Here is a 27,978-nt window from a genome sequence, read left to right on the forward strand (position 1 = left end):
GTACCCGGCACAACAAACAACACCCTTTGCATTGAAGCAGACAGAAGGGCAGACAGACAGGCAGGCACGTTGGCGGAATGGCCACAGCCATGAAATAATATCACCATCTCATTTACGTGTAAAGCTTCTGTCAGCTACCTAGGTAGCCATCGAAGACCACAGAGCAAGTGGTGCAGTTGCGGCGTCGGTGACGGCTGCATATCATACTTGTCCCTATCGATACTTTAATGTACTAGCAATATCTATTGGCGGTAGTGTCGTTATGCGTGCATGCGGGCATGCGTGCACGCACATCACAAGTCAGTGGTAGACACGCTATCAACTACGTATGTAGCCGGTAAAAATACCGATTCCAACGCACTCTAGCATAAGAAGGACAAGTGAGGCGACATCGCATGGCACTACATACACGTGCATGCCGCCAGCTGTAGGTAGAGATTTATCCATGTATGATGTGTACACCTCATGTACCGGTCGAGTCAAAAAAGAGTTTGCCGGAGAAGGTCTGATATACACAGAGAAAGGCAGCGCGAAGAGGAATGAAAAGGTGTGGAAAAGGTAGGAAAAGCTCTCTCTCACCTTTTCCTTTCTATGGATAAAACATTGGCGACCGGCCCGTATCCACGTCGGTCGCCAAATACACACACACACACGTATATGTAAATACAAAGAAGCAAAGAAGAATGGTGTTGATGGGTTGAAGAAGTAGTAAAGAAGAAGAACAATAAATGGTCAATCTCTTATTCACTCGCTCGCTCGCTCACTCGCCTCTCTTTTTCTCTCAAAGTACATCCCGCTCGCCATCTGATTTTGTAAACAGCCAACACCAACGAGAAGAAGAAGAAAAAAAAAAAAGTGATGCCCAACACCGGTAAATGTGGCTACCACCGACTCGCTCGCTGCTCTCTGATTGCCGCTGGACCCGAGGAAAGTCATGGCGCAAGGCTCAGCACTTGAGCACCTGCGCCATCTCCTGCTGCTGCTCCGGCTGACGCTGCTGCTGCCTCTGTGGGAAGTCGTGGATCGGAAAGATGACGGATGTAGATGTAGATCCCGAGTTCGGGCATGACGAGATACCACTCTATAGTCCGTAGCGACAAGGGATCGCCATTCGAAAAAGTGGACCAGGCTTCATTGTGTCGGGTGAACAATCTTAATGAGAGCACAATTCGTCCCAGGCTCCGGGTTGGTCGAAGGCATTATTGTGCCATCAGTCGACAATCTCCCCGGAAATCATCCGATGATCCACGCGGTGGTATGAAATGAACTCGAGTCAAGACTCGCCGTAAAAACGCTGATTGTGCAGCCATTAAATGGTACGAAATATCGTCGGCCGTGTCCAAGTGGACCCCCATCGTGTCAGATGTGGTTTGTGTTGTGTGCGCCTTGCGATGCGGATGCAATCCCACGGACCCATTCGAGGAAAATGCGGTGCGCAAGGAAATTCGTAGTCGGTCGTGAGGAAAATGTCGGATCGACCCACATAACCTTACTCTCCAATGTGGCGCTCGTTTTCAGGTTTCCACGTTCCTGGATTCGAAAAGGTTAGCCAACGGCCGTCCCTGTTTCGTGGGCGCGCAGCGCGAGTGCCTATTGGCGAGGGATGTGGCGGAACTTACCTTCGAAATTGTGTTGGACAAAAGCCATGGGATCGTCCGGCTCGCCTGCGCCCATTTGCCGTACCCCTGGGCTGAAGCTCGTAATCGGCAGCACAATTACGTCGCCAACCTTTTTTGCGGCCGTCATGCCAGTGAAGTTGCGCCAGGTGATGTTACCGTTGCTTGCGTGCATATCAAAGTAGCGACCGTCGTTGAAAAAGTTGAATACGGTGTCGGTCCAAATGGCGGGGCCTGTGTACTCGACGATGCCCTTGTAATCCTTGAGGATCTTGCCCGCCTTTTTGCGCTTCAGAGTCTCTTCGGTGATGTTTGCGACAATCTCCCGCAGCACTGGGTGGCCTGGCTTGGCCTGAATGGTCCACTGGCAGAATTGAACGCGCCTAGAATACCATTCATGCCAATCCTCGCGATCGGGGTCTGCCTCAATGCCAATGACCAGGCCGTACGAGGAGCGAGGCACCTCGGCCGGAACCCACTCCGTCGCCGGCTTCAAGGCTGAGGTATCAATGTCTGTGTATATGCCTCCCCTCGCCAGGAGGATGAGGTATCTGAAGAAGTCGGCCTTGACGACGGGCATCGGGAGGGCATTGTAGGCTTCGAGGACGTCGGGGACCGAGGCGTAAAGGTGGCGCATGAGGTGGACGGCTACCGAGTCTGTAATGACTTCGTGGACAAAGGTCGGATGCAGTATAGTCCAGCTAGCCTCGGGCTCGCGGAAGATTTCGTCGAAGTCGCCGGAAGCAGGAGTGGCCTTCCATGTCTGCCAGATGTAGGCTGGGAACTTGGCTTGAGGGTCGTAGGGGAACTGGTATTCGAGCTGGTCGCGCAAAGGCTTGGTGTGGAGATCTTCGAGGGCAATCTGCGGCCTCTGCTTCTTGGGGATCGGACGGTCTATTGCCTTGTCTGCTTTTGCGGCTGATGTAGCTTTGGCGGGAGCGGCGTTCGCCTTGGGATTCGGGGCAGCGTTTTCTTTCTGAGACTGCTGGGAGCCTGCCGAGTCGGAGGGCGGGACGACGAGCTTGGATTTGGAGTCCGAGTGAGTGGAGCGCAGGAGGAAGAGGAGGGTCAGCACGGCGGCGGCGACGATGAGAGCTCGTCTAAAGGACAGCATGGCGGGCAGCGGTGGCCCTCGGAGGATTGAGGGAGGTCGAGGGAGCGGTGAGGAGCGAGGACTGGCGGAGGGAGGGGAGAAGGGCGGGCGAGAAGATAAGAAAAAGAAAAGAGGAAAGGTAGCGACGTGGCCAGGGTGACGAGCACGGTGTGGGTTGGAATTCGCGGGTGGGTGCAGGTGGTGGTCCAGGGGGAGTGTCCGGGGGAGGACAGGGCGCGGCGGAGAAATTACGAGGCCGAAGCAGGCGGTGCAGGTGCAGGAGCAGGAGACAACGCCGGGCAAAGACGCATCGAGGGCGCTGGAGACGCGTGAGGCCTGGACGCGTGCAGAGATAGCCACGGCGATAGAGGAATGGGGTTGAGGTGGTGGAGCGGATTGAATGATGGAAGAGAGGACAGCGTTCCTGCCAAGACTGATGATACCTACTGTCCCCTTCGGTTCTCTCCCTCTCTCCCTCGCTTCGGGAGAGTGCGCTGGCTGCGTTTCAGCTTCATGGCCTCTCGAATCATCTCCCGACCACAACCTCACCCACCACTCCCCGCCACTGGTATCGACCCTCGCCTGGCCCAGGCCTGGGCCTCTCGCACGTCAGCTTCCTTGCCGCCTGCGCAACCCCCTTCGCCCTCTATCGTCTCGACAATCTACAAGCTTCTCTGACCAGCGGGTACACCCTAATACACCACCCCGCCGATGCGCGACATGACAGCTGCCTGTCAATTTGACTTCAGTCAGAGTGCCCGCGAAAGAAATTTATTAACTCGTGCTGGCATCATCCTCCCGCCGTCTCTGATATCATCGCCAAGTCTCTTCAGCTTCACCCTCACTCGAACCTGTCTGTCTCCGAGATGCTGCGGCTGCATGGTCAGACTTTGTCATGGCGTCGTTTCCACCACCATTCTGCGCATTGAGACATCTGCAGCTGACACAACATGACAAGAGGCACGAAACGGCTCCTAAGCATCCCCACCACCACATTAAGGTTAGCCGTTGCCCGTCTGAGCTTGACGTCTTTAACCTGGCTGCTTCTTGCCCGGTGTTGATCAATCCCACTGCGACTTTGCATCTCCCCCTCTACGACTGCATCCTCTGCCGGCATCTCGTCCGACTACATCGGAACTGGAAGAGTGCCGACGACGCGGACCGTCGGGCCTGGAATCGCCCGCCGCCCCTCCCGCGACCTCCCGCTGCGCCCCAATCAGACGTCTGGCCACCAGCCACAGCTTACGACTACAAACTCTCCACCCGCTATAATTGTCTAGCTTTGGCACTCCTCTTGCAGCGCTTGCGTCATCACTTCTCAGCGGAATTCCCGCCTCAGGCAGGTCATCATCGCTCGACGCAGCCCTTCGCCTCGGCCGCTGTTCTCGTTATAGAACGAAAGAGTTTCAGCGTCCCATCAACGGCTGCTAGGACGTCACACTGGCCCATCCGCCGTTCCGTTTGGCTCGTGGACTTGCATATACTCCAGGGTCTGTCAGCTTACCTTCCTTTCCTGGAGCTCGACCAGGGCGATCATACTGAAGCTTTTAGTCGACCCGTGCGCCGGGCTTCCAGCCTCAGCCAATCATTCGCCCAACCACTCCTCCAGGCGAGGAAAGGCGGGATTCCTTCCTCTACTCTAGCTGGATACACACGATCTCTGCTGGAACTGGGGATTGTGGCCAGGTTATGACTTTTGTTAGGACGTGAGTTATCGGATACATCTCGACCCATCCGCATTCCATAAGGCTGGTTGCCTTTTCACGGTCAAACCATATTTCGACTCGAGGTGGCTATTTTCAGCCTCAAGCCATGTCGACCGCCTCGCCCTCTTCCAACCACTTCCGACCCCATTGGCATCTACACCCCTTCGGTACCCAAGGCCTCCAAGACATCCGCAACGCACAGGTTGACTCCAAATATTCCCCCCTCTTCAGTCATGCTATTTATGTGAGGGTCATGATATTCCGCTTTCGCAGAAGCCGTTCCATCCCGCACCATCGCGCAATCGAATCCCCGGTCGCTCGCCTCCCTCATCGTTGTACTTACGCAGACATCCGTCGTCACCCCCGTCAATACCAGGTTCTTGATCCCTCTGTTCCTCAACAACAGTTCAAAGTCTGTGTGTGCAAACGCTCCTTGTCCTGGCTTGTCAATGACTGGTTCGCCAGCAATTGGATACAGCTCATCGACAATATCGTGCGATTTGCCGCCACGCACGAGAAGCCGTCCTCCCAGCGGACTCGGCTGGCCGATGGTCGCGCCTCCCGGATTGTTTCCAGCGCGGAATGCCGTACGTGACCACAGCGTGGAGAGGTCGGGACGGTGACCTGTACCATATCAGCAAGCCGCTACCACGCCCACGATCGCATTGCAAGGCTGGAATGGAAGAATGCTCCCGACCTTCCCGCGTGTGATACACCTGCCACCCGGCCTTCCTAAACGCGTCGAGCAAGCGCTTGATGTTCGGAATTATAGCCCGGGCAGGATCAGCTGAGTAGCCCAGCGCCTCGATGTAGCCGCCTGCGGTGCAAAAGTCGTTTTGCATGTCGACGATCACGAGGGCCGTGGTTTCGCGCGACAGCGACGCGTCGTGCGGCCAAGCGTATGGCGAAGCCGCCGCGATTTGCTTCTTTGCCTCCGGCATGGTGGTGTGTTCACCCATGTCTCTTGGTATTTTGTATCTTCGAAAACGTGGTTCGTGTTGTTCGTGAACTTCCAGAGCTCTGTGGAAACGATACAAACTCGCCTTCGCATTTGCCGCGAGAATCGAACATGGTTTTAAAGAGGGCTTTAATTGCTGCTATCGGCACCTCCGCTGTCGCCGCCGTCGCCCACCTCCCTTCACGCCCAGCTAGCTCGGCTAGCTATCAACCTCCCCGCAAATAAGCTTATCCATCTGCCCGACAATTCGCAGCAAGCGTTTCCAAGATCTTCAGTACAACCCTCCTTGTGTCTTGTAAGTCAGAGCTTATTGACACGCTCGAGCTTTTGCCGGATCACGAAGCATGCGCTGGCCATTCGAATGCTGCGCAAATAGTCGAGTGGCACTGATGCACAGGCGCAAAAGAGGTTTCTGCTCAAGCGGAATTTGGAGCTTATTACGGCTGATAAGCCATGCAAGGGTAGATATCGCGAACGCGTGGGGTCCGCGGCAAGATAAGACATATATGCTCAAGGTACCCGGGTGGGCCGCCGGCGAGTATAAAAAGAGTTGACGACAACGACACTCAAAATGTACACGAATGCGCTGAAGGTGGGGAGCAAATTTGGTGGCAGCATCACTGACTTGCGGTATATCAGAAGTACTCTCCAGAAGTGACCGCAGGAAGCACAATATTAGTTGACTTGCTGTCGCGTCACTTACAGAAATGCTAGTGATGCCTTCACCCGACCCGTCATGTTTCTCGCTGCCTTTGGCGCAGGCAACTGCGGACGAGACACCTTTGCCTCCAAAAGCCTGGATAGAGGTTTTTCGCACTTCTTGGAGTTGGAAACGACTCGGCGCTCATCTCTCGATCACCGCTCGCAGACACTCTCGAAAGATTCCCGCCCGCAATACTTTGGAAGCAGTTGAATTCTCCTGGCGCTCTCGCCTCCTGCGCGTTTGTGTCGTGCCTTTTCGTGGCAAGCTTCATAGCCACTTTTCCGCGAGCATTTAAGTTCTTGACTTTTCTCAGAACATTCACACCAAATCAACCAAGCTCCTGATGATGAGGAAAACAGTCGGAAGACTTATCCACGGCCAGACTTTGCATACACGGAATCACATGGCGTGATGCGCAATGTGCCGTGCGAGAGCCTCTCACACGGGTCACAGTCGCGTCAGTTGAGGATGCCGAAAGCGGCAAAGAATCGGCATACTCGGCAGTAGACAAACACGTACTATGTTTCGCCAACTCACCGCGGTGCCGATGTCTCTGCACCGCCAAACGGTGCAGTAAGTTTGATAGCTTTTCAACGCGGCAGGTGTTTTGCAGAGTTTTTCATTCCGGTCTCCATGCCAGGACAGCAACTGGAGATACCTTGACGAACAGTGCCGAGCTGGAGGCATGGCTTGGTCCATGGATTCTGCGTCTTGATGGCGGCTCAAGAAGCCGATACTAGGGCGGCCAAATGCCATCGCTACCAAGCATGGACCCATATTTGGGGACTGTTCATAAACCCACGTCGCTCCCACCAAGAGACTCCAGTTGCTTTTGGTATCCAATCACAGTAGGAAGCTCTCAACATTTTTCCTTCCAAAGGTGATAGAGCATGTCTCAGCAAGACCCAAAAGATACTGAAGCAGCGCTTGACCTGCAATCAACCAACGATTCCCACCACGCAGCCTCCACAATGTCACCGCCACCACAGCCGCAAACCCAACACCAGCAACATCTACAACGACCCATCACCATCCTGCCCTCCGTCGGCTCAACACTCGGCAACCCTGTACGTCCTCCCCCGACCTTCTCGCCGTCAAGCATCCAGAATGAAGCCAACTAGCCCAACAGTCCGCATTCGCCATCGGGGCCTTTGCCACGACGCTGACGACGCTCTCCACGGCCCTCATGGAGTGGCGCGGCGTCACGACGACCAACGCCTTCATCGCCAACTTCCTTTTCCTCGCGGGCGTCGGCATGGTCGTGTCGGCGCAGTGGGAGATGGTCAGGGGCAACACGTACGCGTACACCGTGTTGAGCGCTTTCGGTATGCGGTCTCAAGTGGCCCGGGGATTGACACGTTGAAGGGAGCTGACGCCCCGCAGGTCTCTTTTATGCTGGCTATGGCGCGGTCATCACGCCCTCATTTGGCGTCGCCGATGCCTATGGTGGCGATGGCACGGTCGAGTATAGCAATGCCATGGGACTGTACATGATCAGTACGTAGAAGGCGGGCGATATCTCCCGTCCCTCCCTCGCCTCTCCCCTTTCCGTTTCAATGCCGCAAACAAGGGGGTATTAGCCGTTTTCGAGCCCATCGTCAGACTAACAACGCACAGTCTGGACAGTCCTCAACGCCTTCTTCCTCATCGGCTCCCTCGGCATGTACGAACGCTCTCCTCCCCTCCGACAACCTTGACAAACTAACCCCCCAACCACAGCAACACCGTCTACATCCTGATCTTCCTCGCCCTCGAGCTGTGCTTCCTCCTGCTGGGCGCCTCCCACTTCGCCGCCGCCGACGGCCACGCGCGCGCCGCCACTGCGCTGCAAAAGGCTGCTGGCGCCTTTGGCTTCTTGAGTGGTCTGTGCGGGTACTATACGCTGGGTAGTTTGCTGTTTGCGGAGGTGTTGGCGTGGGAGTGGCCGATGGGGGGTTTTGGGGTTGTGAGATGTGCGGGGAGGAGGGGGGTGGGGAGGAAGAGGCGGAAGGAGGTGTAGGGGTTGGATGGTGAATGGTGGGATGAGGTAGATTGAAAAAGGGTCTGGTATCTTTCTTGTGGGAATTCTGACCTACGTCGGAGTGATTTTGAATTCTGCTCGCGCGCATGTCAGTCCACTCACGTCGCGTCCGCCATCTGGCCACAACATCAAAATCCATTCGTCCTGCTGGGTATGTATAAGACTACGCGCGCACCCCCCGAACACCCAACCGTCCGAAAAAGCCAATTTGGTGAAGTGAGCAAGAAGAAAGCCCCGTTTGTCCAAGGAATAATGTTTGTGAAGAGAAGAGAGGAAAGAAAAGAATGGTCGTCTAATCGTATGCAAGAATCCACGCTCATGCCAAGTTCCCGCTCCACTCGTCGGTCTCTTCAGTCGCTGATCCACGTCAACAGAGCCACATCGCTCACGTCTTCTCTCGACAACCCGCTTCTCTCTCTGTCTAGCCACCACTCGAAAACCCCATGCTGCATCCTACTCCGAATCACTCAAGCTGTCCCTGCGGCTCCTCGCCGTCCTGCGATACCCCTCCATGACGTCCCTACCCCTACGCGGACCACCACCGCCGCCAGCACGGCCGCGCGGGCCAGCACCTACATTGCTAGCGCTCTCCTCGGGCCTGATGGAGCCGGGGCCGCCGCCGACGCTCAAGCCAGGGATGTGGTGCGAGTAGATCTTGGTGCCCGTGTCATCGCTGTTGCTGTTGGCATTGGAGTTGCTCGACGCCGCGTTCTGGCCCGGCATGTGGCTGCTCTGGCGACGGCTGCTGTGGCGCGCGGCGCTGGACGAGCGCTGCCGGCTCTGGCGCCGCTGCTGGCGCGACGGCGAGCCGGTCGACTGCTCGGGGCGGGCAGCGGGGGGCGGGCGCGCAATGTTGGGCACGGCGTTGGGCCGGTAGGACGAGTAGTAGCTGTCGTGGGAGCCCGAGTTGCTGGCCGTGTTGGCCTGCGTGTAGACATCGGTGTAGGCGTCCTCGGTGACCGTCTCGCCCGAGTACGTTGAGTAGCTGACCTCGGAGCGCATCTCGTCTGCGTAGCGGCGGTTGCGCTCAGGAGTGTCGGGTCCGGATTTGGCGGGTGAGTACGAGCGCTGCGACTCTTTCTTGTTGGACGACTTCTTCATCGCCTTGGCCTTTTCCTTTTCGCGCTTCTTGTCCCGCGCGGCGAGCTCCTTTTGCTTCTTTGCGGCTTCTTTTTGCTCCCGCTCCAGTTGCTTTTGACGTGCTGCTGCTTCCTTCTTGGCTTCCTTTGATGCCTTTTTCGGGTCTTTGACGAGAGGTTTCTGCGAGAGTTCCGACTCTTGTGACGATGGAGCCGTGGCAGAGTAGTCGAAAAACGTGCCGTCCGATGCGCGGTTCAAGCCTCCGACGCGCGCAGGCTTTTCGTGGCGGTAGTTGGCGAGCTCTGGGTCGCGAGCTTTGGATGTGTTGGACCTCTTTCCGCGGCCACCACGCAGTTGACCGAATATGGAGGGGGCCTTCTCATCGACGTACGACTCGTTATCACCGGCTTCGGTAGCTGCTCTTCCATAGCTGCCGCCGTGGACGATGCTGCCTCCGCCCAGCTTGGTGCTCTTGGTTGCATTGGACAGAGTGCGTCCGTCTGGTCCTTTGCGTCGCAGAACCGTCGACTTGTAGTCGTCCCAGTCATTTTGTCGCCACTTGAAGCCGCCGTTTGGCGCCCAGAAGAAAAACCAAAGGGTGCCCAGGGCCAATCCGGCCCCGATCAAGGCGAAAAGAGCAAAGAAGCCCTGATTGTTGAAGGACGAAGCAGGCTTGGCGCCTGAGCCAAAGTTTGGAGAAGACGATGTGGATCGTTTGACCAACTCGTGAGCGGCATTGTTGGCTGCCTTGGCCACGGGGGTAGAGGCGATCTTTTCGACATTATCGCGTCTGAGCAGCGACTTGAGAATTTCGCCAACGGGCGCCATGATGGAGGAGGATTGTTTCTGCTGTCGAGAAGTGCAGAGCTTGAGCCGTAGCCCAGTCGAGAGGAAGGTTGGTCAACACAGCTTTGAGTGATGGATGGCCAGCAGCGTCTCGTCCGAAAATGGTAGAGGCAGTGCTCGGGCGCAGAGTCAAAGGTCGAGAGAATCTGGATCAAAGGTTTAGCGCACAATGTAATTGTTGCAGTGACAGCAAGAATGCGAACTAACGGTGGTGGGGTGGATGGGGGGTTAAGGGTTTGGGCGCGTGGTGGTGGCTGGGACCAGGGCAGGATAGCAGGAGGCTGGGGTGGCTGGTGCATGTGTTGGACTGACGTCCGTTGGTAAACACGTCGTCTCCACACCAACGCACAGGCCCGGCGGGTAACCGATCGCCCTGATTTGCGGGGGCATTGCAAGGGTCTTGGCTGAAGTCGTTGCCGCTCTGCACTCAACACCAACACTGCCAGTGCATGATGACTACAATTGGAGAGTAGACCAAGTCAATTTTCATCCAAAACTGATAGCTGCGAGTCCAATGACATCGAAACTCCCGCATCCAGTTAATCACTGCCGACTCTGCAATCAGTTGGGTATGTCCAGCCGAAGAGTTACCATTCAAGGTTAAGCATTCAACTGATCAAGGGCAGGAAGCACTGCCTGGAAGACCACCCGCGACTCAACGTAAATCATGCTGTGAAGTATTTCAGTATGTCTCTTTCCTTTGCATGAATACCATGCCTGCCCAACCACCTTCGTACTTTCGAACCGAGTCCTCTCTCGTTTTCGATACTTCAACCTTGGGTGTTCCTCCACTCTTTCTTGGAGGCCCCCGTACATGCATGACTACAGAGTACTTTGGCAGCAGAGCATTGTCGGAATAGGGGTCATTGATTGGCCCAATTGACAGACCGTTTGGAATATCTGGGAGCGTGGAGCTAAGACTTGGGCACTGTCGCCCGAGTTGGAGCTTGACTCCGAATTTTTGGTCGATGAAAGCTTTCCTGTATGAAGGTAACGGATCTGAGGCGATTTTTGGGAGAGTAGGAAAGAAGACTGGGTGAGTTGTGACTGAATTGATGCACAGAGAACAGCGGGTAAACTGAAGCGAGCAGCCGCTCTGATCTTGTCCGTTGCCCCATTGATTCATCTACCAGAGACGGACTCAGCACCGTAGTGGCCAGGGAGAATGGCAATATGGAGAGATGAGGGTCGACATCTTAAGTTCCTAGAAAATTCGGAAGGGCATGACGGATCTGCAGGAATGGGTGCGAACACTCGCCGCGTTACATTGACGCTGCGCCACATCACACGGTTCCTCGTCAGTTCAAGACGATACCTTCACTCCCCTCCCGGTAGCCAGGTTCATGAGTCCCAGCAGCCTAGTTACCAGACCCCCTTTTCCAGACGAGGCGCGCGGTTGGATCATGCCATGGCCTTCTCAAATAGTGTGCGTGCCTTTCTGCGCCTGCACAGGACCAGCACAATGACGAGACAGACAGGCAGGGTCCGTTGAGGCTTTCTAACCTCGGTTCGCATTCGAGTCCACGGCAGGCAGCCCTGACAGCGTCGCCAGCGTCCCACGGCATGGCGGGTGGGCGCCGCACTTCCTTTTTCCCAACTCCCAGTTTTCCAACCTGCGCCCTCGACTTCGTTTGGGTACGGAGTGTCTCGCCGCGTCCATGGTTGAGCGTCCAGACGCCACGGCGCCGGGGCGTCGATCATGACGGGAAACACGACGGCTCGGAGAAAAGAAACGAAGCGTCTTGTGCGCCAGGGCGGAGCGGTGGTACCAGCAAGACAAGCGCCAGCAAAAAAGAGCGATTGGGTGGCCTTGTGGGCGCGGCACCGCGCTTGCATGCGGGCTTGCTGTAGGGCCACCGGCATGGACAGAAGCAGAGGGATGGCCTTGAAGCGGTAAGACAGGAGGGCAACGAGACGTGCTGAGTTGGGGTGAGGCTGTAGACGCCTTTGCTTGTTCTGCACCGGTCAACAGAATTGGGGACGACCGACACAACGTGGTAGAGGAACGTGAATGCAAAAAGCTTGGTCGTACTTTTTGGGTCGTGGTACCTTGCGGTAAAGGCACTGCGGGCGGCGACTGACAGGCGAGGTGTGGTTTTGAGGCGGCCTCATTCACCGACGAAGAGGTTTTACGGCGGCGCGTGGGGGTCCACGTTCAATTGGGTACATCAAGGCAATGTCTATTGAGCAGGTCGGGTCGATGGGACGTATAGTTTTGGAATGGTTCGATGGTGCGGTATCGAGATGCAGTACGCCTCGGCGAGCCTGCTTGTCAAGGGCAAACCCAAGATCTCAGCCCAGTGACCCCAACAAGATTTCTCATGCGATCTGAATGTCCGTGTCATGATAAGAAGAAAGTCCGTAGCGCGACATGCGCTGGAAAAGGCCGTCCAAACTGATTACAGTCAGATCAGCCTCGTCGCTCTTCTTGGCTTGGCGTCGGACGTGATTTCACAAGGCCTCGCGCAAGGTGACAGGGAGCCTTCAATGCAGCTATGCACGGAATGGCGAGCAGTGGGATCAACTTCCATCTTGGCATCGAGTCGGTCGACATGGCGTGTGCGGGGATCTTATACTTTGATGGATTAGGCAATCTAACGGCATCTAGGAACGCGATACAAAAATCGATTGTCTTGGATTCAAAGGGGCATTGCATGTACCACAGTAGTCAGCACCTCCGAGGCGTTCGTTCTTGTCATCATAGATTTCGATGATCACGTAGGATGGATGGATGGATGGATGTTGTCGGCGATCCTGCCGTAAAAAGGTGGCCGGACACCAAGGTCCCACCTTTGCTCCTGCAAGGCCAGTCTTCGAGAAGTGTGGCAGAAGGCGACGGCTCCATATCTGACGTCGCCCCATCGGAGACGTTGCCGACATGATGTTGACAGGTAAGCACCTTGGTCAAGAGGAGGAGCCGAGGAGCGACATGTGGCGGTGGCTGAATAGAGACAAGCGACGACAGGCGCGAGGCACGTAACGAGTGGTTGGAGATGGGATAGCTGCATCTGCTGCACGTCAATATGGGCGATGACGACGGTGGCTCTTGGGCATGGCGACGTTGGATCAGGGGAGAGACGGATGGCGGTGAGCGTCTTGGTACAGATTGGGCCGATGCAGGAGGGCGAGGAGAAAGGGAGAGGGTTCGTGACGAGTGAGCATGAGAGGAGACGGGAAGGATGACATTGGGTTGTGCAGCTGAGAGGTCACGCCGACGGACAGGACAGGAACCTAATGCAGACGGGAGGCTGATGGAGGAGGATGGAGGAGGATGGTGTTGACAGGTGCACGGGACCTGCACAGAAGCCGATCACCCGCCGCGAGTCGTGCGCGCCCATCGCATCAGATGTGCCGCAATCAGATTGCCCGGAGCGACCGCCTCAGGCTCGCTCGACCTGCACACTGACCGAGCAGATCTCCGATCGTGCTCCAAATCCCCCACGGACACGCCCACGCAACGACTCACGCCGTAACCATCGTCGCCCGTCTTCGGAGCAGTTGACGGTGAACAAGACGGTACTTAAACATGTAGACCACCAGCCCCATCGGCCTGACCCTCTCCTGGCCCAGAGGTGGGCCATGTGACGGCCCTGGACGCGAATCCATCCACCACCACGACGCCTATCGTCGACCACCCGGCGCCCAACGCCATCCGCAAACGGTCCACTCGCACCTCACCCTCACCATCCTTGTGCTCCGTCTTCTCAAATCTCGTCATCTGATTCGCCCTTGTTGCAAGGAACACCACCTCCTCCGCCGGCCTTCTACTCCACCTACCCTAATTTTCTTCACCACCACCACCATTACCATCACCATCACGGCGCCTGCATTAGCAGTATCAGGCCTGACTGCCTTCGGCTTTTGAGCCGACGATCCGGCGCATCCTGCACTACTTCCAGTCCACCACTACGGCCATCTGCTCGCTCCCCTCCCTTTTAGCCCACCAAGCGCCTCGTCTCTGCTGCCTCCATCAACCAACCCACCTGGCCAGGGCGCGGGTCCTTGGTGCCAGACTTGGTCCACCCACAGCCGAATCATGCGGCACGCCCGCCGGAGCCGCATGCCGAGGTCACTAGGTACATAGACTCAGCACCTACCTGTGCCCAAATTCTCCCACCACTACCACTTCCACATCCACCACCAAACGACTACGGACGACAAACGGGGCGCCATCTGACAAATCCGGATTTTATTCCTTCCCTCCCTCGCTCCTCTTTCCCGTCTTGTCTTTGTCTCTCGTAAACCAACGAGGGCACCGCCTCTGACTGTTTCTCCTCCCTCGTCATTTGGTTTTCTCATCAAGCGCTTGAAGCGTTGCTCGCTTATTTTTAATTCTCACTCTTGTGGCGGCTGTGGCGCGGCGAGCGGTGTGGTGGTGTCGTCGTCTAGTCAGTCACCCACCTCGTCAGCCAGTCAGTCAGTCTTCTTCCTGTCCATCCTCGCAAGGCCAGGTTGGACCGTCCGTTGTATCTCCTTTCTGGGCGGACATACAGCAGCAAGCAAAATCAATCGAAGCGCAGAAGCGTAGACTGAGAATCGAGAAGAGACCCATCCAACCGTCTTGTTTCTCGGCCTCATTCTTCTTCGGTCTTCACACCCTCCCCATCCAATCACTTCACCATTGCTCTCTCTTTTCCGTCATAGTCTCAGTTTGCTCATCTGCCAATCGTTCTCCACTCCAAGCCTCGTCACCTTCCCTGCCCTCGCCACTACCCTACCCTTCTTAGCCTTAGCCTTAGCGCGGCCGTCCGTCGTCTGTCTAAGGTGTGCCACCATCTGCCCTACGCCACCAGTGCGGCCGCCCGTCCACAGACCTGTCCTGCTGCCACACACGAGGTCAGTCGTTGGCGGCGGCGGGGTGGCTTCTCGACGCTAAAAATTTCTCTTCGCTTCCGCTGCTCCTGCTTGCTAGCTAAGCTGCTACTGCGAACACTCGCTCGCTTGCTCCGCTTCGACACAGTCAACAAAGCCAGGCGTCGTCCTCGTTGTCGTCAGTGGTGGTGGCAGTGGAACCTGTGCGCGTGGCTAAGCTTGTTTGGCCTTTCTTATATCGTCGCGACGTCCCCCACTCGCCCGGCCCACGCTCCGCAAAACGCACGCACACGCTTCATCGTCTTCCTCCCCCCTCCCCCCTCCCCCCCTTCTGCGTTGCTGTTGGATCTTAGCGGTGCACTCGCTCACTCGCTTCTTCTCCTTGTACGATACTCTTTTCGTCTGTCGGGGAAGGACATTTCCAGTCGCAGGGAGCAAAAGAAAAAGGGATCTCGTCTTTGTATCTTAATCGTCTGTCGGTCGGTCTGTCGGTCGGTCTACCTGTCCATTATCAGCGTCTACTTGCATCTCTTTTTCCGTCTTCCCTCTTCGCCTCTTCAGTTTCTGCAACCAACAGCTGTTGTTGCGAAGCTAGTCAGGTTGTTTCATTTCGAAACAAACGACGACGGAGGATTACCCCCATCAACACCAAGCGCCTGGACCACGCCAGCCGCCGCTACCCCCCACCAAACCCACCTGGACGAAACTACTGCGCCGCGCCACCTATCCGCCGGCCACAACGAGACGAACTCGAGCAGACGCACGGGCTGGGCTGTCTTACCAGAGAGGACCGAGAGGAGTAATCGTAATACACCAAAGCTTGACGGACGGAGAAAACGAACGGCCAGACGAACAACGACGACGCGAGTCTAGAAGAGAAGAGCAATAGCGGCATTGATAGGACGGACATTTGCTAGAAGAGACGAGGAAAAGAGACGTACCCACCACGCTGAGCGCTGGCTTCGTCCCATCGACCAGCCCATACACATATCGCAAAACAACAGAACACGAAACCGTAGAAATGGCTGCTTTCACGACATCAACACCCTTCACACTGCCCACACACCTCCGCCGCAACGCCTCGTGGCCGCCCATGTCAGCGCGCCACCTGCCGTCGCTGGCAGCCGTGCACTTCCACCTGGCGCCGGGCAAGCAGCAGCAGCAGCAGCAGCAGAGCGCCAACAGACACTCTGCACCACTCTCCTCATCCTCTTCGTACACGACTTCATCCATGAGCTCCTCTTCGCGTCAACGGCGTTCGTGGCCGCGCGAACAAGAGCTGCCCGACATCGATGAAGACCCGTTTGCGCACTTTCTCAGCCCCATGACCGAGGAGGAGCTCGAGAGCCCGTTTGCCGACCATGACGACGCGCTGTCGTTTAGCGCGGGCATCATCGTGTCGGACGACGAGGGCGTGGGGGACGACGCAAAGGACGAGGAAAAGTCGGGCGTGAGAGGGTTGTGGGGAGACGGGGCGACGAGAGACAAGTTGAGGAGCGGGTTGGCGCGACGGTGGGCCAAGTATGTGGGGCGGTGGTACGACGGCGGCGGAGGGGATGGAGGAGGTGGGGAACCAGGGGGCGACGACGAGGTGGTAGGGGAAGAAATGCAGACGGCGCCGATAGGGGAAGGAAGGGGTGCCGCAGGGGCAAGAATAAGAAGACGCAGCGCGCCACCGCCGGGGCTCCACCAGATCGAAGAGGACCGCGACGCCGAGATGGAAGAAGAAGCGCGCGCCATGGAGCGCGAGATGGAACGCAACATGGCCGTCGACGAGGGATACATGAGCGAGGAGGTCGTTGCGGAGAAAAAGAAGGCGTCGCAGCAGCAGCAGCAGCAGAGGCCAAAGAGGCCTGGACCGGACACCCTGGTGATGTCGCAGCAGCCGTACAGGGCCGTCGTCCGCGAGCCGACCAAGGGACGCGCCCAGGACCTCGTCGACGGCCGCATGAGCAAGAGGAGGAAATATCGGCATTCGTGGCGCGCCCCGGACAGGGACCTGTTCACCGTCGTCGAGGAGCAGGCCGCCGAGGGTGGAGACGCTTCGGAGATTGAGCTGCCATACTTTTCCGCCTTCTAGAAGCAAAAAAGCAACGCCGGAAAAAAAGTCTTGCCTGCAGTTTCGACCCGAGCCGGGACGTCTACAGACGAAGAAGACGTGCTCGAGCACGTACGAGGGCTGCTGCCGCTGCCCGTTTCCCGTGTCCGAGCACATCCATAGTGCAAACCCGGCGGTTCATCGCTCTCCGACGACAGCCAACCTGGTCCTTCTCGAAAGTGCGGCGAGAGAAATTTCACCTAGGGCTGGGAGGATGTTTGATGAAGGAATCAAGATTATTTTCAAACGACCAACAAACCGCGGGTCTCCTTTTCCCTTATCACCCACTTGATGCTCATAAACCCATGCCACCACCAATCCCGCTCATACCGGCCCAACCAGTACCACCGCCACCACCGCCACCGAACGACGAGTAGCAGCTTCTAATACTCCCATAAGAAGGCCTGGTGGACAAGGTCCGCGCTGTCTTGAACGATTGTTGAGTCGAGTTCCTGGAGGAATACATGGACGGACGGCCGCGGCTTTGTGGCAATTTGTTTTTCGCGTTGGGACTGTGACATGGCGTCATCGGGACTGACACAGTGACCTTAGGTATCTGTGCCCGGGTTGACTTTTTCCCGTGCTCGTGCCTGTGGTCACTCTTATTCTGCCTTCGCCGGTCGCTTCTGTGCGCATCTTCTGGGTGGAGGAAAGGGCTTGGTAGCCTGGACGGGCTATTGGAGGGGGCCGAGTGTCTAGGGCGGGTGCAAGGGGTGTGGCTGTGCTGACGTTGGTTTCGCTGCTCCTGATGTGGGTGGTCATGATGATGACAGTGGTGATGGTGTTGGCTGCCGTGTTTGGCGCTGTGTTTGCTGCAGTGGTGGTTGCCGTGGTTGTGGTGGTGGTGACGACTTTGCTGATTCTCTCCTTGTTTTCGGTGATGATGATGCTTGCATGTGCATACAGGGGCTTGGCGTTGTTGCTTTGGCTTGCCGGTTTCGTGTATGGAGCTCTTACTGGGAGCGTCGGAGGGTACTTCTGAGATTGGAGACAGAGTTCGCGGAATTTTGGCGTGATGGTCACGTGTATCGGTAGGCCTGTTTGACAACATAATATTAGTATAAGTGGCTTGAAGTGGTCTGGACTGGGGCATGGATTACGCCGCGGAAGTGAGATCTGAGGATCCGAGGACCCGTCTTGCATCGGCAGGTGGTTCCGTACGCTCGTCCGCCTGGACCGTGGCGTCAGGGCTTGAACGCTTGGGGTGGCTTCTGATCCTTTTCAGAAGAGCCGACCAAGGGGGCGTCATTCGCTTGTAAGCATGTTTGATAATCTCGTCGAGGCTGGCGACGCTAATGTTGTCCAAGACGGCCACGTCGGGAACCGAGCGCTCGCGGGGACATTTTCTTCTGATGTGCCTCTGGCCACGCTTCGAGTCAACGGGAACCCATCCGTGGCGGACCTTGACAAAGTAGCCTTTCTTGACGTTGATAGACATGCGGCGGCAGGGAGCCACCCATGGAGAAGGAATGAAACAGTTTCAATTGAGGATAGTTCGAGGTAACGAGGAGGAGCCGGGGCAGGGTGACATGAGTTGGTCGGGGCGCGCGGGTTGTCTCACAGGCAGACAAGAATGAAGTCAGGAACAGGCTTCGCAGACGCACCATCCAGGGACGCAGAGAGGGAGAGGACAGGGAGAGCAAACGGCACCGCGGGCACGCCTCATGGAGCTGTTTTTAGGCGTGCGACGGGGCGTGGGCGCCTTCCGGAAGCAGAGGGGTGCAGGACGGGCAATTGCAGGCCTTGAGCCGCGACCTGACCTGATGCACTGGACGCACAACCAACCAACCAACCTGACTGCACCGCTCAGGTCGAGCGAATCCCTCAGGCCCCGTCTCGTATGACAGCCGCAGGGCGGCGCTCAGTGCATGTTTGCAGCATGACGGGCATGGTCGACCCAGCCACCAGGCCACGGGGGCATCGGCTCAGCACCGTGGCGCGTCACGATCGCCCAATTGCTCGATGCGCATGGCTGTCCTCCAGCCCATCTCGCATGCGCCTGATGAGATCTGTACCGCGCCGTGGGCCCGCTCCCACGGAAGAGGGTCGTGATCGAAGGGCTCGAGGTTGCAGGCTCTACGCCACAAGCCTCGTGGCTCCAAAATTCCTGTAGCGCTGCGCAATCGTGGCAACGTGCCGTGCCATGCATCGACTATTCGGGTGCATCGCAGCCTCGAGGAGCAGACGTGTCGCCTCGAGTTCCGCACATTGGTCTTGTAGAATCTGAGTCCAATAGCGCAAGGGGGGAGCGCCTTTGGACAAACTCGGCCACGACCCTCTACGCAACTGACGAGAGGGCGGCCCGGAGCAGACGTATAAGACGGGCCATGAGGCCGGGCTGGAGGACCATCATCCCCTTCCACCATCTCTCCTCGACCTCGACCTCCTCCTGCTCCTTGCGCTAGCGGGAGCTTCGGCCATCGTACCTTAAGGTCGGTCCCGCGCTTCCGTCCCCAGCGCTAGCCGCATCGAACAAGGGTCCCGCTCTCTCTAAATCGACCGCAACATGGTTGTTGGGGAACCGGGTCTTTGGAAGCCTCGCACGCGAGGGTCTGTCCGCAAATCCCCCCCAGACAGATTGCTGACATTGGTTTTCGTCCCTTAGGAACATCCAGGGTTTGCGGCGAGCTGACGGCACCCAAGACGCGTCCGGGATCCGCGAGACAAGCATACCCCTGCGGCTCGAGCAAAAGAACCGTGGTCGTGGGAAAGCCGATTTACCAGGCTCGCAAATCCCGCCCCTGTGCAACGTGAGACGGTCGATTTCTGCAAAGACCGACGTCACTTGCGCCTCGTGTTGCACGCAAAGGACAAGCGAGATCCTTTGGAAGCCACTCGCCCAATCTTCATCCGCGCACGGCCGGCTCCCAGGGCGCTGATATTGGTGGAATCGACTCGACAAGCTGCGGCACAATCCAGAAGAGTTGTGCGCGTGGGCCGTGGACCAGCAAAAGGTGAGCCCAAGACAATCTCGCTACGTTTCAAGCATGCATGTTCCCTGCTCCGTTCCCTGTCATCACCAGGCATGTTGCGACATGTCTTGGAGGCATGCGGCGCACGCAAGGAGCCGCGTCTGGCTACCGGGTACGCCCTGGCCCAGGCAGGCCGTTTCAAGCTGCGTGCTTCCACCGTCTTCCAGATCCTGCATCGCGAGCCGTTGAATGGTCGTTCAAGCGCTTTGTCGATGATTCTTGCTGGCATGCGTGCCGTTGTGTATCGCGATCCGACCCCGGCACCCTGGCTTCCATCGGATGTCTGCTCGCGGACTGGGATCCATGGCGGCCCGGGCAGCAGCGCGTCGTCCCTGCTCTTTTTCTTCCTTTCTTTTTCGTCTCTGCCCTCTTCGCGCCGCCTTGATTTGAGGCTGTCGACCACGAGATGGCTCTTCTGCTGAGGCTGACGGCGGTACGCCTTGACATGTTGATATATCTTCTGGCTGCCGTCTTGGGCCAAAAGCTCATTTCACCGAGGCTGAGACGCACGAGCGTCGGTGCTTTTGTCTCCTTTTTTGGGCAGTTTTCTTTTCCCGGGCCGCCTTCCTCTCTTCCATCAAACACAACATGCAGTCGTTATTGGGCGCCGGCCTGTTCCCCGTGGCTAATTCCTTCTAGAAGCATTCCGTCGTCAGATGCCCAGAGGTAGAGGGAGAAGAAGAAATATCAGCGACGCCAGTGCTTCCAGGGTCTCGACTAGATCAACCTCAAGACAAGGAACGAGCTCATTGACCTCTTCCTCCGCCCTTTTAAGACGGTCGAGCCGCATCGCAGAACGCTCATCATCCTCAGCAGCTCCAGAATCCTCCACCAACAACACTCCTCTCATCAACGGAACATCTCCAACAATGGCATACGTCGCTCGCCGCACGCAAACCAACGACAACCTCGGGGCCAGGGCCGTCGAGGACATGGACAGGCGGTCCCGGAGGATTCGACTCGACAATCCTCGTGCCATACGCCAAAACTCAAACGGCCGGGCAGACGGCTACGATGCTTCTGGATTCGTCATGGACGTCATCGACCAACCTCCAAGCAGTGCACGTCTGGGGCAGCCGCTCAGCACATTTCAAGTCCGCCTCCGCAGTCGTTCGCAATCTGCCGCGTCCATGCACGAGGGACATTTGGTTGCGTTCGTCAGTCTCATCGCTCGCGGATCCGACGGCTCGGATATCCCTGTGGCATCCGAGGTCTTGATGAGCGGGACTGGTGGGACTGGTCTTGCCAATTCAATCCAGCCAGCAGACGACGGCGACTCGCGAGACGTGGTCGGATACGCCTCTTTCTCAGGGCTCAAGATCATGCAAGAAGGCATGTACCGGATCCGGGTCAACTTGATCAAGGTGGACGGTGGCCAAGGCGAGGTCATGCAGATTGTGAACAGCCGGGCCATTGTCGTGGGCAGGAGCTGAAACAACCCTCTTCGTAAGTTTTCCTTTTGCAGCGGCCATTGTGGGTTGTAGTTAACACGGATGCAGAGTTTCCACCGTCTGTCTTTATTGGAGTTGCATTGGAGGTGCGGTCAGTTAGCAGTTTTTTTCGTAATTGTGTAACGGAACGTGTTGTCTTTGGCGGCGGCATTGTATGAGTTCTGGACTCTGTATGGCATATTTCTTGGAGGCATACTTGGTTTGAAATTTTACACGGCGGAAATCTGTCTTACCTTTTTTTCAAAAGCACAGATACCTTAGGGATAGAGCAGAGATACAATAGCATTGAGTTCCTTGCCGTCTTGTCTGCTTGCTCTGGCCGAGGACGTTGAACACGACGGGACTGACAGACTATTCGACGCGTTTGTTTGGCTCGATTGACGAGACAGTTGGTCATGGCTCTGCAGTACGAAGACACCAACAGCTTGGATAGCCCCGACGTCCGAGAGGCAAGCTGGCAATGAAGATCAGGGACGGCGACTCGAGAGGTGCAACCCGGTTTCAGGACGGCGTCAGAGCTTGCATGTGTTGGGTCGCGGATGGACAGAGGCATGGAAATGGGTGACACGGTTCGGTGCCGTCGAGTCTGTTTGCCGCGGCGAGGCGAACGAATTTCTTTGGTAAGCAGGGAATCATCACGTGCTCAGATGAAGCTAGGCCTAAAGCGGTGGTATGCAACGAAGCCGGAATCATGACGGAGCAACTTACAGTCCTCCTGTGTCCCTGTGTTTATTAGTTTCTCAGCAATTTCAGGACTGACGCGTCACGGGCAAAGCTGCAACGGACCCGACAGACTTTGTTTGCATCGTTCATTTCTCTGACACTTCTGGCAGCAGTAGCGCCCATGGCTCTGGATAGCTACAGCTCAGCTATTGACGCTGGTTTCCCGACCGGGCATAAACTCGATCGAGTACATACATGGAGCGCAGGCGGAGTTGAGGCCGAGGAAAAGAAATCACTTGGTGCTTTTTTGACGCAGCCGCGGAGACTCGCAAGGCGGCTAACTCGCAGAAATCAGCTGCGTAACCAGTCTGTGCGGGCCAATTTCTCAATGGGAGCACCGTACTTCGTATAGACTTTGGCAAGAGACCGAGTCGGTTTACCTAGGCCGAGTTTCTACAGGCGTGCCATGTGGTGGGAGCGGAATGCTTGTCATGGAAATGGTAAAAGGGCTTGTCAAGGCTGGGTGGAAGATAAGGATTCGTTGGACTTGTCTGGGGACCGATTCTCCACCGCTGCCTTGGCATGTGTCGGGACATCAGCGGCGTGTTGCGCGTCTCGTGGATTCGTGAATGCCGTGGCACTTCGGAGGGGCCAAAGGAGCGGAGCAGAGCAGAGAAGAAGCGGCCGAAGTGTTCCAGAAAGAGGCCAGCCGGCCGCACATGAAGCACAGGCCAAGGACGCACTCCCCCGCATCTCCTGCCCTGGCTTCGGCTGGCACCACGAGGAACCACCGACAACCAACCAACCGCTGCCCGCACGCTGCCTGAGGTCACAACGTCTCGTCTCCTCCCCTCCCTGCGGCCCAAGGTTCAACTCTGCCTTTTCCGCCTCGTATGCTCGACGCCCCAATCTGTGCTGCACACCACCATACTCTGCCTTCGCCTTGGACTTCGCCTTCGCCAACGCTTGCGAAAATCAAGACGCCTTGTCAGGCGAGGCTTATCATGACAAGATGCCACGAGCTAAGAGATTTCCGCTCCGACCCTTATCAGCCGCCGACGACCCCAGCGAATCAACACTGGGCCCGCCGCTCGACAAGACCGGCCTTGGTCCTGGGGTCTGCGCTTGGCCCTCTTGGCTCTACTCTCTTCTGCTCAACGGGGCTGACCGCGAGCAATCTGTGTGGAGTGCAGACATGGAGAAAACCTTTCCTCAGCTGAGAGCTGTGCCACCGCCGCCGCCGTCTCCGCCGCCAAGCCCTTTGCTATCTGGCTGTCTCTCATTCTGCTCCATGCGTGCATCCTTCTGGGTCCTGGCCTGTTGAGGCGCGTCGTCTCAATACCGTTGTGGCAGGCACAATCAAGCGACAAGGCCGAGTGTATCCGCCACCACGCCGAATGCCTTGCCTTTTAGCATAAAAAGCTTTCTGTGCCGTAGCTCGACTCCGATGGTGTGCTTGTCGTCATTTCGCCCCGGTCCTTGCGCACTGCTGCTACTATACGTATACGCGAGTCGCCCGCCCCAGCGCGTCCGCCAGTAGACGTTTTTTGCTCCTTCGTTTCCAACCCTTCGTTGACCCTGGCATAACCAACGCTTGTTGACACTTATCCAAAGGTCGGCCAAGGAGACCCGTGGGCTGAGAAAGAAAACCTTGTTCGCGGTCACATCACGTCCGCTTCGAGTTAGCGGGGCTACCGCAAAGAGTAGGGCGACCTCGGCGACCTCTCACGACATCACGCGGGAAACCCCCCTTTGCTTGGAGTCATATTAGAGAGACCATTGCAAAAGCAGAGAAAGAGCGTGGGTATAAAAGAAAAAAGTGCTTTTGGCGTTGGGAGCTCCCATCTTCAACACTTCCACACACCATGGCTATCTGGTCGACGGACCGGTCCGCGTCCGCGGGCGAAAAGGACCCTGAGGCAATGACTACGGCCCACGACTCGATGAGCGGCAAGGGAGAGTACGACACGACGCAATATGCAGCGCCTGATGACCATGCCGTCGTGGGTGACGCGCAGCCCAAGGATAAACTGCAGCGCGGTCTCCAGGCTCGGCACATCACCATGATTGCCATCGGTGGTGCTCTTGGTAAGCCAATTCTCTCTGACCGACCTTCTCTTTGGCGGTTCTCGATCTTTTGTGAATTGGAACATCCCATGACTGACCACTAGTATAGGCACTGGCTTGATTGTCGGAACGGGAAAAGCACTTGCACAAGCCGGACCCGGATCAATCTTCATCGGATACACGTTCGTCGGACTGCTCGTCTTCAGCGTCATGGCAGCGCTGGGCGAGATGGCCTCGTGGCTGCCGCTCGCCAGCGGCTTCTCGGGCTACGCAACGCGCTTCGTGGATCCAGCTCTCGGCACCGCTCTCGGGTACACGTATTGGTTCAAGTACCTCATCACGACGCCAAACCAACTGACAGCCGCGGCACTGGTCATCCAGTACTGGGTGCCAGCTGAAAAAATCAACCCCGGAGTCTGGATCACCGTGTTCTTGGTTCTCATTCTGGGCATCAATTACTTTGGCATCAAATTCTTTGGCGAGTTTGAGTTCTGGCTGAGCAGTCTCAAAGTTGTTGTCATTGTGGGATTGATCCTGCTCTCTTTGATCCTGGCGCTGGGTGGAGGGCCGACAGGCGACCGTCCAGGCTTCAGGTACTGGAAGAACCCTGGAGCTTTCAAACCATACATCGCCGGTGAGTCTTTTATCCTTTTGGACTCTGGGAGCGCACGACTGACAATAAACAGAGGGCGCCGAAGGCAAATTCCTCGGCTTCTGGAACTCTCTCATCAACGCCGTCTTCGCGTACCTGGGAACGGAGCTTGTCGGCGTGACGGTTGGCGAAGGTATGAGCATCCCATGAGGCAATGGATGGACATGAACTGATGACTCGCAGCTCAAAACCCTCGACGCGTCATCCCCAAAGCCATCAAGCTGACCTTCTACCGAATCCTCTTCTTCTACTGCCTCTCGGTGCTCTTCCTGGGCATGATCGTGCCTTACGACAGCGAGGAGCTCGCCTTTGCGACGACCAAGTCCAACAGCGCGGCCGCATCGCCCTTCGTCGTCGCCATCCGGCTGGCCAAGATCGACGCCCTCCCCGGCATCATCAACGCGTGCATCCTGCTCTTCGTCTTCAGCGCCAGCAACTCGGACCTGTACATCGCGTCGCGGACCATCTACGGGCTGGCATCGCAGGGCAAGGCGCCGCGGATCCTAGCGCGCACCGACTCGCGCGGCGTGCCCATCTACTCGCTCGCGCTGTCGGCATGCTTCTGCCTGCTGGCGTACATGAACGTGGCCGACGACGCCAAGACGGTCTTCTCGTACTTTGTCAACCTGGTCACCATCTTCGGGCTGCTGACGTGGATCTCGATCCTGGTGACGCACATCTACTTCATCCGCGCGCGCAAGGCGCAGGGCGTCGACCCGGCGTCGCTGGCCTACGTCGCCCCGCTCGGCGCCGCCGGCTCCTACGTCGCCCTCTTCTTCTGCATCCTCATCGCCATCACGAAGAACTTTTCCGTCTTCACCGGCGGCTCGTTCGACTACAAGAACTTCATCACCGGATACCTGGGCATCCCGCTGTACCTCATCCTCATCTTTGGCGCCAAGTGGTGGAGCAAGACCGAGGGCGTCCGCCCCGAGACGGCCGATTTGTGGAGTGGCAAGGATGAGATTGATCGCGAGGAGCAGGAGTTTTTGGAGAAGGAGCGCGAGCACAGGAAGGCGAATAACGGCGGCAGCTTTTATGAGCGCTTTGTGGCATGGTTGTTCTAGAGTGCCTGGGGAATGGGGGGGTAGACAAGGGGTCAGGGGCAGGTGTGGGATCTGGACTCGTCAATGTTCCTCCGCGCCTCGCTGCCTTGGTTTTCCATAGCATGGCTGGTGGATACTGCATGCCTCCCTCATTGTGCGTAGTAATCAAAAAGATATCGAACACATTAGACAAAAATACCAACAGCTCAACACGCAGCGCTCAGAACCTTTCATTCAATATCTACCTGCACCCAATCTCTACCTCATACCTACAACCCGTCTCCCTACTCATGTCACCATCGTCATCACAAATGCGCCGTCCCAAGCTTCTGCTCCTGCCTCGCATGGTTGCCAATGGCGCCCAAGGCCTCGGCCTCGTGGACCGTCGGCAGCGCGCGCGCCGCCTGGATGCGTTCGTCGGTGACGAGGTAGCTGCGCGGCAGCCCGACGTCGTGGACGACCTTGTCGCGCGCGGCGGCGGGCGAGAGGCCGGCCTCTTCGGCCAGCAGGAGGTCGACGACGGCTTTGCCGCACAGCGTGCCGTTCGGCATGCCGTGGCCTGGCGCAAGTGTGAGTGAGCCGAACTAGATAGAAGGGGGGTGGAGGGAGACAGGGGGTTTAGCTTACCAGTGTACCCGGCCGAGATGTAGGCGGCTTGCAACCCGGGGACTTTGCCAACCCACGGCACGTTGTCCCTCGAGTACCCCATGATGCCCGTCCACTGGTGCGTGGCCGTCAGCTCGTCGAGGCCGTCCGTCTCGCCGCCGAGGTCGGTGCTCTCGAGCAGCTTGCGCCGCAGCCAGGCGGCCATGCCCTCGTCGATGGCGCTGTCGTCCCACACGCCAATGTAGTCGTGCTTGCCGCCGCCCTCGCCGCCGCCGAACATGTAGTGCCCGGCCGGGTTGGGCACGCCCTCGTACGGCCGCTGGTTGAGGTAGTCGTCGTTGTGGGACGGCTGCCCGGGCTGGCCGCACAGCCCGTACGAGTTGGGCAGACGCGGCGCGCCCTTGGGGGGCAGCAGCGCCGACATCTCGCCCCGGACCGGCACGATCAGGTCGGCAAACGGCGACAGGATGTGCGACGAGTAGCCGTTGGTGGCGACGATGAGCTTCTTCGCGCGGATCAGGCCGCGCGACGTGTGCACGGCGTTGGGATACGCGCTGCTGCCTGCCGCCGCGTCGTCGAACGAGATGCGGTGGACGGGCGTGTTGGTCTGCAAATTGAGCTTGCCGTCCTTGACGAGCTTCTCCAGAATGAACGTGACGAGCTTGTACGGCCAGAGGCTGGCGGCCGAAAACGTCAGCGTCGCGCCGACGGCCTTGGGGATGCGGATCTTGGCCAGCTCGTCCTTGTCCGTGACGATCTCGACCAGCTTGCCCAGCTCCGGCGCCTTCGCCTTCAGCGCCTGCACTTCGTCACGCGCGACCTCGAAGGACGCGGCGTCGAAGTAGGCGCGCGTGCCCGCCAGGCTGCGCCATTCGCATTGCACGCCGTTGGCTTCAATGTACGACTTGACGGCGTTGTAGTTGAGGACCTCGAATTTGGTCACGTCGACGTCGCGCGCGACGGGCAGCACCTGGCAGTGGCCTGGCAGGGCGTCAGCAAGTGCAGGACAGATTGGTACGCTAGCATACCTCCATTGCGGCCAGTGGCTCCCCAGCAGGCCTCTCTGGCCTCGAGCAAGACGACGCTGCGGCCCTTGGCGCGGTCGTCTTCGGCGAGGAAGCGGGCGGCCGACGTGCCCGTGATGCCGCTACCTACAATGACCACGTCGGCTTCGGCGGGCAGCTCGTCGGTGGTGCGGTGGCCCAGGAGGAATTGGTTTGGTTCGCTGTGCCAAAAGGACGAGGTCGAGTTGGGGACGGGTAGCCCCGCAGGCCTGTGCGAGTCGGTCGAGGCCATGATGGTGGTGGGGCAGAGCAGAGTAGTGCGAGGGAGCTTGGGCGCGACTATTGGGAGGGACCCTACGAAATTGCTAGGAAGCCGTGCTCAGGAGAAGGCTCGACGATTGCCGTGTCAGAGGGCGAAGGGCGGTTATGCTCTTGTTGAGCTCGCGTGGTGGGCGATTAATGGGGAACGGTATCTGGCCATGGTTGCATCAACGTCGGTGATGAGGAAATGGGTCCGCTTCCTGTCGTCAGTCGGTTCGGGGCGATAGGGCGGGGACCGCATCTCGTCGGACGTCTTCGGTCGGC

At 57.6% G+C, this 27,978-nt stretch overlaps 12 protein-coding genes across 12 annotated transcripts; 6 read left to right on the forward strand and 6 right to left on the reverse strand.

The window, feature by feature from the left end:
- Positions 1-1,212: 1,212 nt before the first annotated feature.
- J3D65DRAFT_367894 (nucleotide-diphospho-sugar transferase) lies at positions 1,213-2,919 on the reverse strand. Its single transcript, XM_066795689.1, has 2 exons — positions 1,620-2,919; positions 1,213-1,530 (listed from the first exon to the last, which is right to left on the reverse strand). The coding sequence occupies exons 1-2, from the start codon at positions 2,728-2,730 to the stop codon at positions 1,490-1,492; spliced, it is 1,152 nt and encodes a 383-aa protein (XP_066655286.1). The 5' UTR covers positions 2,731-2,919; the 3' UTR covers positions 1,213-1,489.
- Positions 2,920-3,518: 599 nt separating this feature from the next.
- On the forward strand, positions 3,519-4,485 carry J3D65DRAFT_367892 (uncharacterized protein). The gene has a single exon (XM_066795688.1). The coding sequence runs from the start codon at positions 3,605-3,607 to the stop codon at positions 4,400-4,402; it is 798 nt and encodes a 265-aa protein (XP_066655287.1). The 5' UTR covers positions 3,519-3,604; the 3' UTR covers positions 4,403-4,485.
- On the reverse strand, positions 4,342-5,513 carry J3D65DRAFT_624526 (isochorismatase). Its single transcript, XM_066800259.1, has 2 exons — positions 5,113-5,513; positions 4,342-5,039 (listed from the first exon to the last, which is right to left on the reverse strand). The coding sequence occupies exons 1-2, from the start codon at positions 5,372-5,374 to the stop codon at positions 4,570-4,572; spliced, it is 732 nt and encodes a 243-aa protein (XP_066655288.1). The 5' UTR covers positions 5,375-5,513; the 3' UTR covers positions 4,342-4,569.
- A 1,534-nt stretch (positions 5,514-7,047) lies between these two features.
- J3D65DRAFT_667823 (GPR1/FUN34/yaaH family-domain-containing protein) lies at positions 7,048-8,075 on the forward strand (the record flags this gene model as incomplete). The annotated part of the gene is made up of 5 exons (XM_066803055.1): positions 7,048-7,143; positions 7,206-7,401; positions 7,460-7,573; positions 7,694-7,739; positions 7,796-8,075. 5 exons carry the CDS (start codon positions 7,048-7,050, stop codon positions 8,073-8,075), a joined length of 732 nt encoding a protein of 243 aa, XP_066655289.1.
- Positions 8,076-8,119: 44 nt separating this feature from the next.
- On the reverse strand, positions 8,120-10,231 carry J3D65DRAFT_624532 (uncharacterized protein). The gene has a single exon (XM_066800260.1). The coding sequence runs from the start codon at positions 10,002-10,004 to the stop codon at positions 8,550-8,552; it is 1,455 nt and encodes a 484-aa protein (XP_066655290.1). The 5' UTR covers positions 10,005-10,231; the 3' UTR covers positions 8,120-8,549.
- Positions 10,232-15,855: 5,624 nt separating this feature from the next.
- J3D65DRAFT_603168 (uncharacterized protein) lies at positions 15,856-16,914 on the forward strand (the record flags this gene model as incomplete). Its single annotated transcript, XM_066798187.1, has 1 exon — positions 15,856-16,914. The coding sequence occupies one exon, from the start codon at positions 15,856-15,858 to the stop codon at positions 16,912-16,914; it is 1,059 nt and encodes a 352-aa protein (XP_066655291.1).
- A 157-nt stretch (positions 16,915-17,071) lies between these two features.
- On the reverse strand, positions 17,072-18,311 carry J3D65DRAFT_368284 (uncharacterized protein). Its single transcript, XM_066795690.1, has one exon. The coding sequence runs from the start codon at positions 18,023-18,025 to the stop codon at positions 17,228-17,230; it is 798 nt and encodes a 265-aa protein (XP_066655292.1). The 5' UTR covers positions 18,026-18,311; the 3' UTR covers positions 17,072-17,227.
- J3D65DRAFT_624548 (uncharacterized protein) lies at positions 18,300-18,570 on the reverse strand. The gene has a single exon (XM_066800261.1). It carries the CDS (start codon positions 18,537-18,539, stop codon positions 18,309-18,311), a length of 231 nt encoding a protein of 76 aa, XP_066655293.1. The 5' UTR covers positions 18,540-18,570; the 3' UTR covers positions 18,300-18,308.
- Positions 18,571-20,773: 2,203 nt separating this feature from the next.
- On the forward strand, positions 20,774-21,337 carry J3D65DRAFT_667827 (uncharacterized protein; the record flags this gene model as incomplete). The annotated part of the gene is made up of 1 exon (XM_066803056.1): positions 20,774-21,337. The coding sequence occupies one exon, from the start codon at positions 20,774-20,776 to the stop codon at positions 21,335-21,337; it is 564 nt and encodes a 187-aa protein (XP_066655294.1).
- Positions 21,338-22,484: 1,147 nt separating this feature from the next.
- On the forward strand, positions 22,485-23,342 carry J3D65DRAFT_603171 (uncharacterized protein; the record flags this gene model as incomplete). Its single annotated transcript, XM_066798188.1, has 1 exon — positions 22,485-23,342. The coding sequence occupies one exon, from the start codon at positions 22,485-22,487 to the stop codon at positions 23,340-23,342; it is 858 nt and encodes a 285-aa protein (XP_066655295.1).
- Positions 23,343-23,883: 541 nt separating this feature from the next.
- Positions 23,884-25,804, forward strand: J3D65DRAFT_667828 (dicarboxylic amino acid permease; the record flags this gene model as incomplete). The annotated part of the gene is made up of 4 exons (XM_066803057.1): positions 23,884-24,106; positions 24,195-24,719; positions 24,772-24,870; positions 24,921-25,804. 4 exons carry the CDS (start codon positions 23,884-23,886, stop codon positions 25,802-25,804), a joined length of 1,731 nt encoding a protein of 576 aa, XP_066655296.1.
- A 37-nt stretch (positions 25,805-25,841) lies between these two features.
- On the reverse strand, positions 25,842-27,868 carry J3D65DRAFT_658602 (FAD dependent oxidoreductase-like protein). The gene is made up of 3 exons (XM_066802546.1): positions 27,418-27,868; positions 26,411-27,370; positions 25,842-26,342 (listed from the first exon to the last, which is right to left on the reverse strand). Exons 1-3 carry the CDS (start codon positions 27,683-27,685, stop codon positions 26,089-26,091), a joined length of 1,482 nt encoding a protein of 493 aa, XP_066655297.1. The 5' UTR covers positions 27,686-27,868; the 3' UTR covers positions 25,842-26,088.
- Positions 27,869-27,978: the final 110 nt, after the last annotated feature.

This window comes from Phyllosticta citribraziliensis, assembly GCF_038025025.1.
Source record: "Phyllosticta citribraziliensis strain CPC 17464 chromosome Unknown J3D65scaffold_6, whole genome shotgun sequence".
Taxonomy (NCBI): Eukaryota; Fungi; Ascomycota; class Dothideomycetes; order Botryosphaeriales; family Phyllostictaceae; genus Phyllosticta; species Phyllosticta citribraziliensis.

Bases quoted from the DNA above. Each gene is read 5' to 3' on its own strand.
- J3D65DRAFT_367894 (XM_066795689.1), bottom strand. From the start codon at position 2,730: ATGCTGTCCTTTAGACGAGCTCTCATCGTCGCCGCCGCCGTGCTGACC. The intron at 1,531-1,619 runs GTAAGTTCCGCC...TTTCGAATCCAG, and splicing joins TGTCCAACACAATTTCGAAG to GAACGTGGAAACCTGAAAAC.
- J3D65DRAFT_367892 (XM_066795688.1), top strand. From the start codon at position 3,605: ATGGCGTCGTTTCCACCACCATTCTGCGCATTGAGACATCTGCAGCTG.
- J3D65DRAFT_624526 (XM_066800259.1), bottom strand. From the start codon at position 5,374: ATGGGTGAACACACCACCATGCCGGAGGCAAAGAAGCAAATCGCGGCG. The intron at 5,040-5,112 runs GTCGGGAGCATT...GATATGGTACAG, and splicing joins GGTGTATCACACGCGGGAAG to GTCACCGTCCCGACCTCTCC.
- J3D65DRAFT_624532 (XM_066800260.1), bottom strand. From the start codon at position 10,004: ATGGCGCCCGTTGGCGAAATTCTCAAGTCGCTGCTCAGACGCGATAAT.
- J3D65DRAFT_368284 (XM_066795690.1), bottom strand. From the start codon at position 18,025: ATGCCCCAGTCCAGACCACTTCAAGCCACTTATACTAATATTATGTTG.
- J3D65DRAFT_624548 (XM_066800261.1), bottom strand. From the start codon at position 18,539: ATGGTGCGTCTGCGAAGCCTGTTCCTGACTTCATTCTTGTCTGCCTGT.
- J3D65DRAFT_658602 (XM_066802546.1), bottom strand. From the start codon at position 27,685: ATGGCCTCGACCGACTCGCACAGGCCTGCGGGGCTACCCGTCCCCAAC. The intron at 27,371-27,417 runs GTATGCTAGCGT...ACGCCCTGCCAG, and splicing joins AGCCACTGGCCGCAATGGAG to GCCACTGCCAGGTGCTGCCC. The intron at 26,343-26,410 runs GTAAGCTAAACC...CACTTGCGCCAG, and splicing joins CATCTCGGCCGGGTACACTG to GCCACGGCATGCCGAACGGC.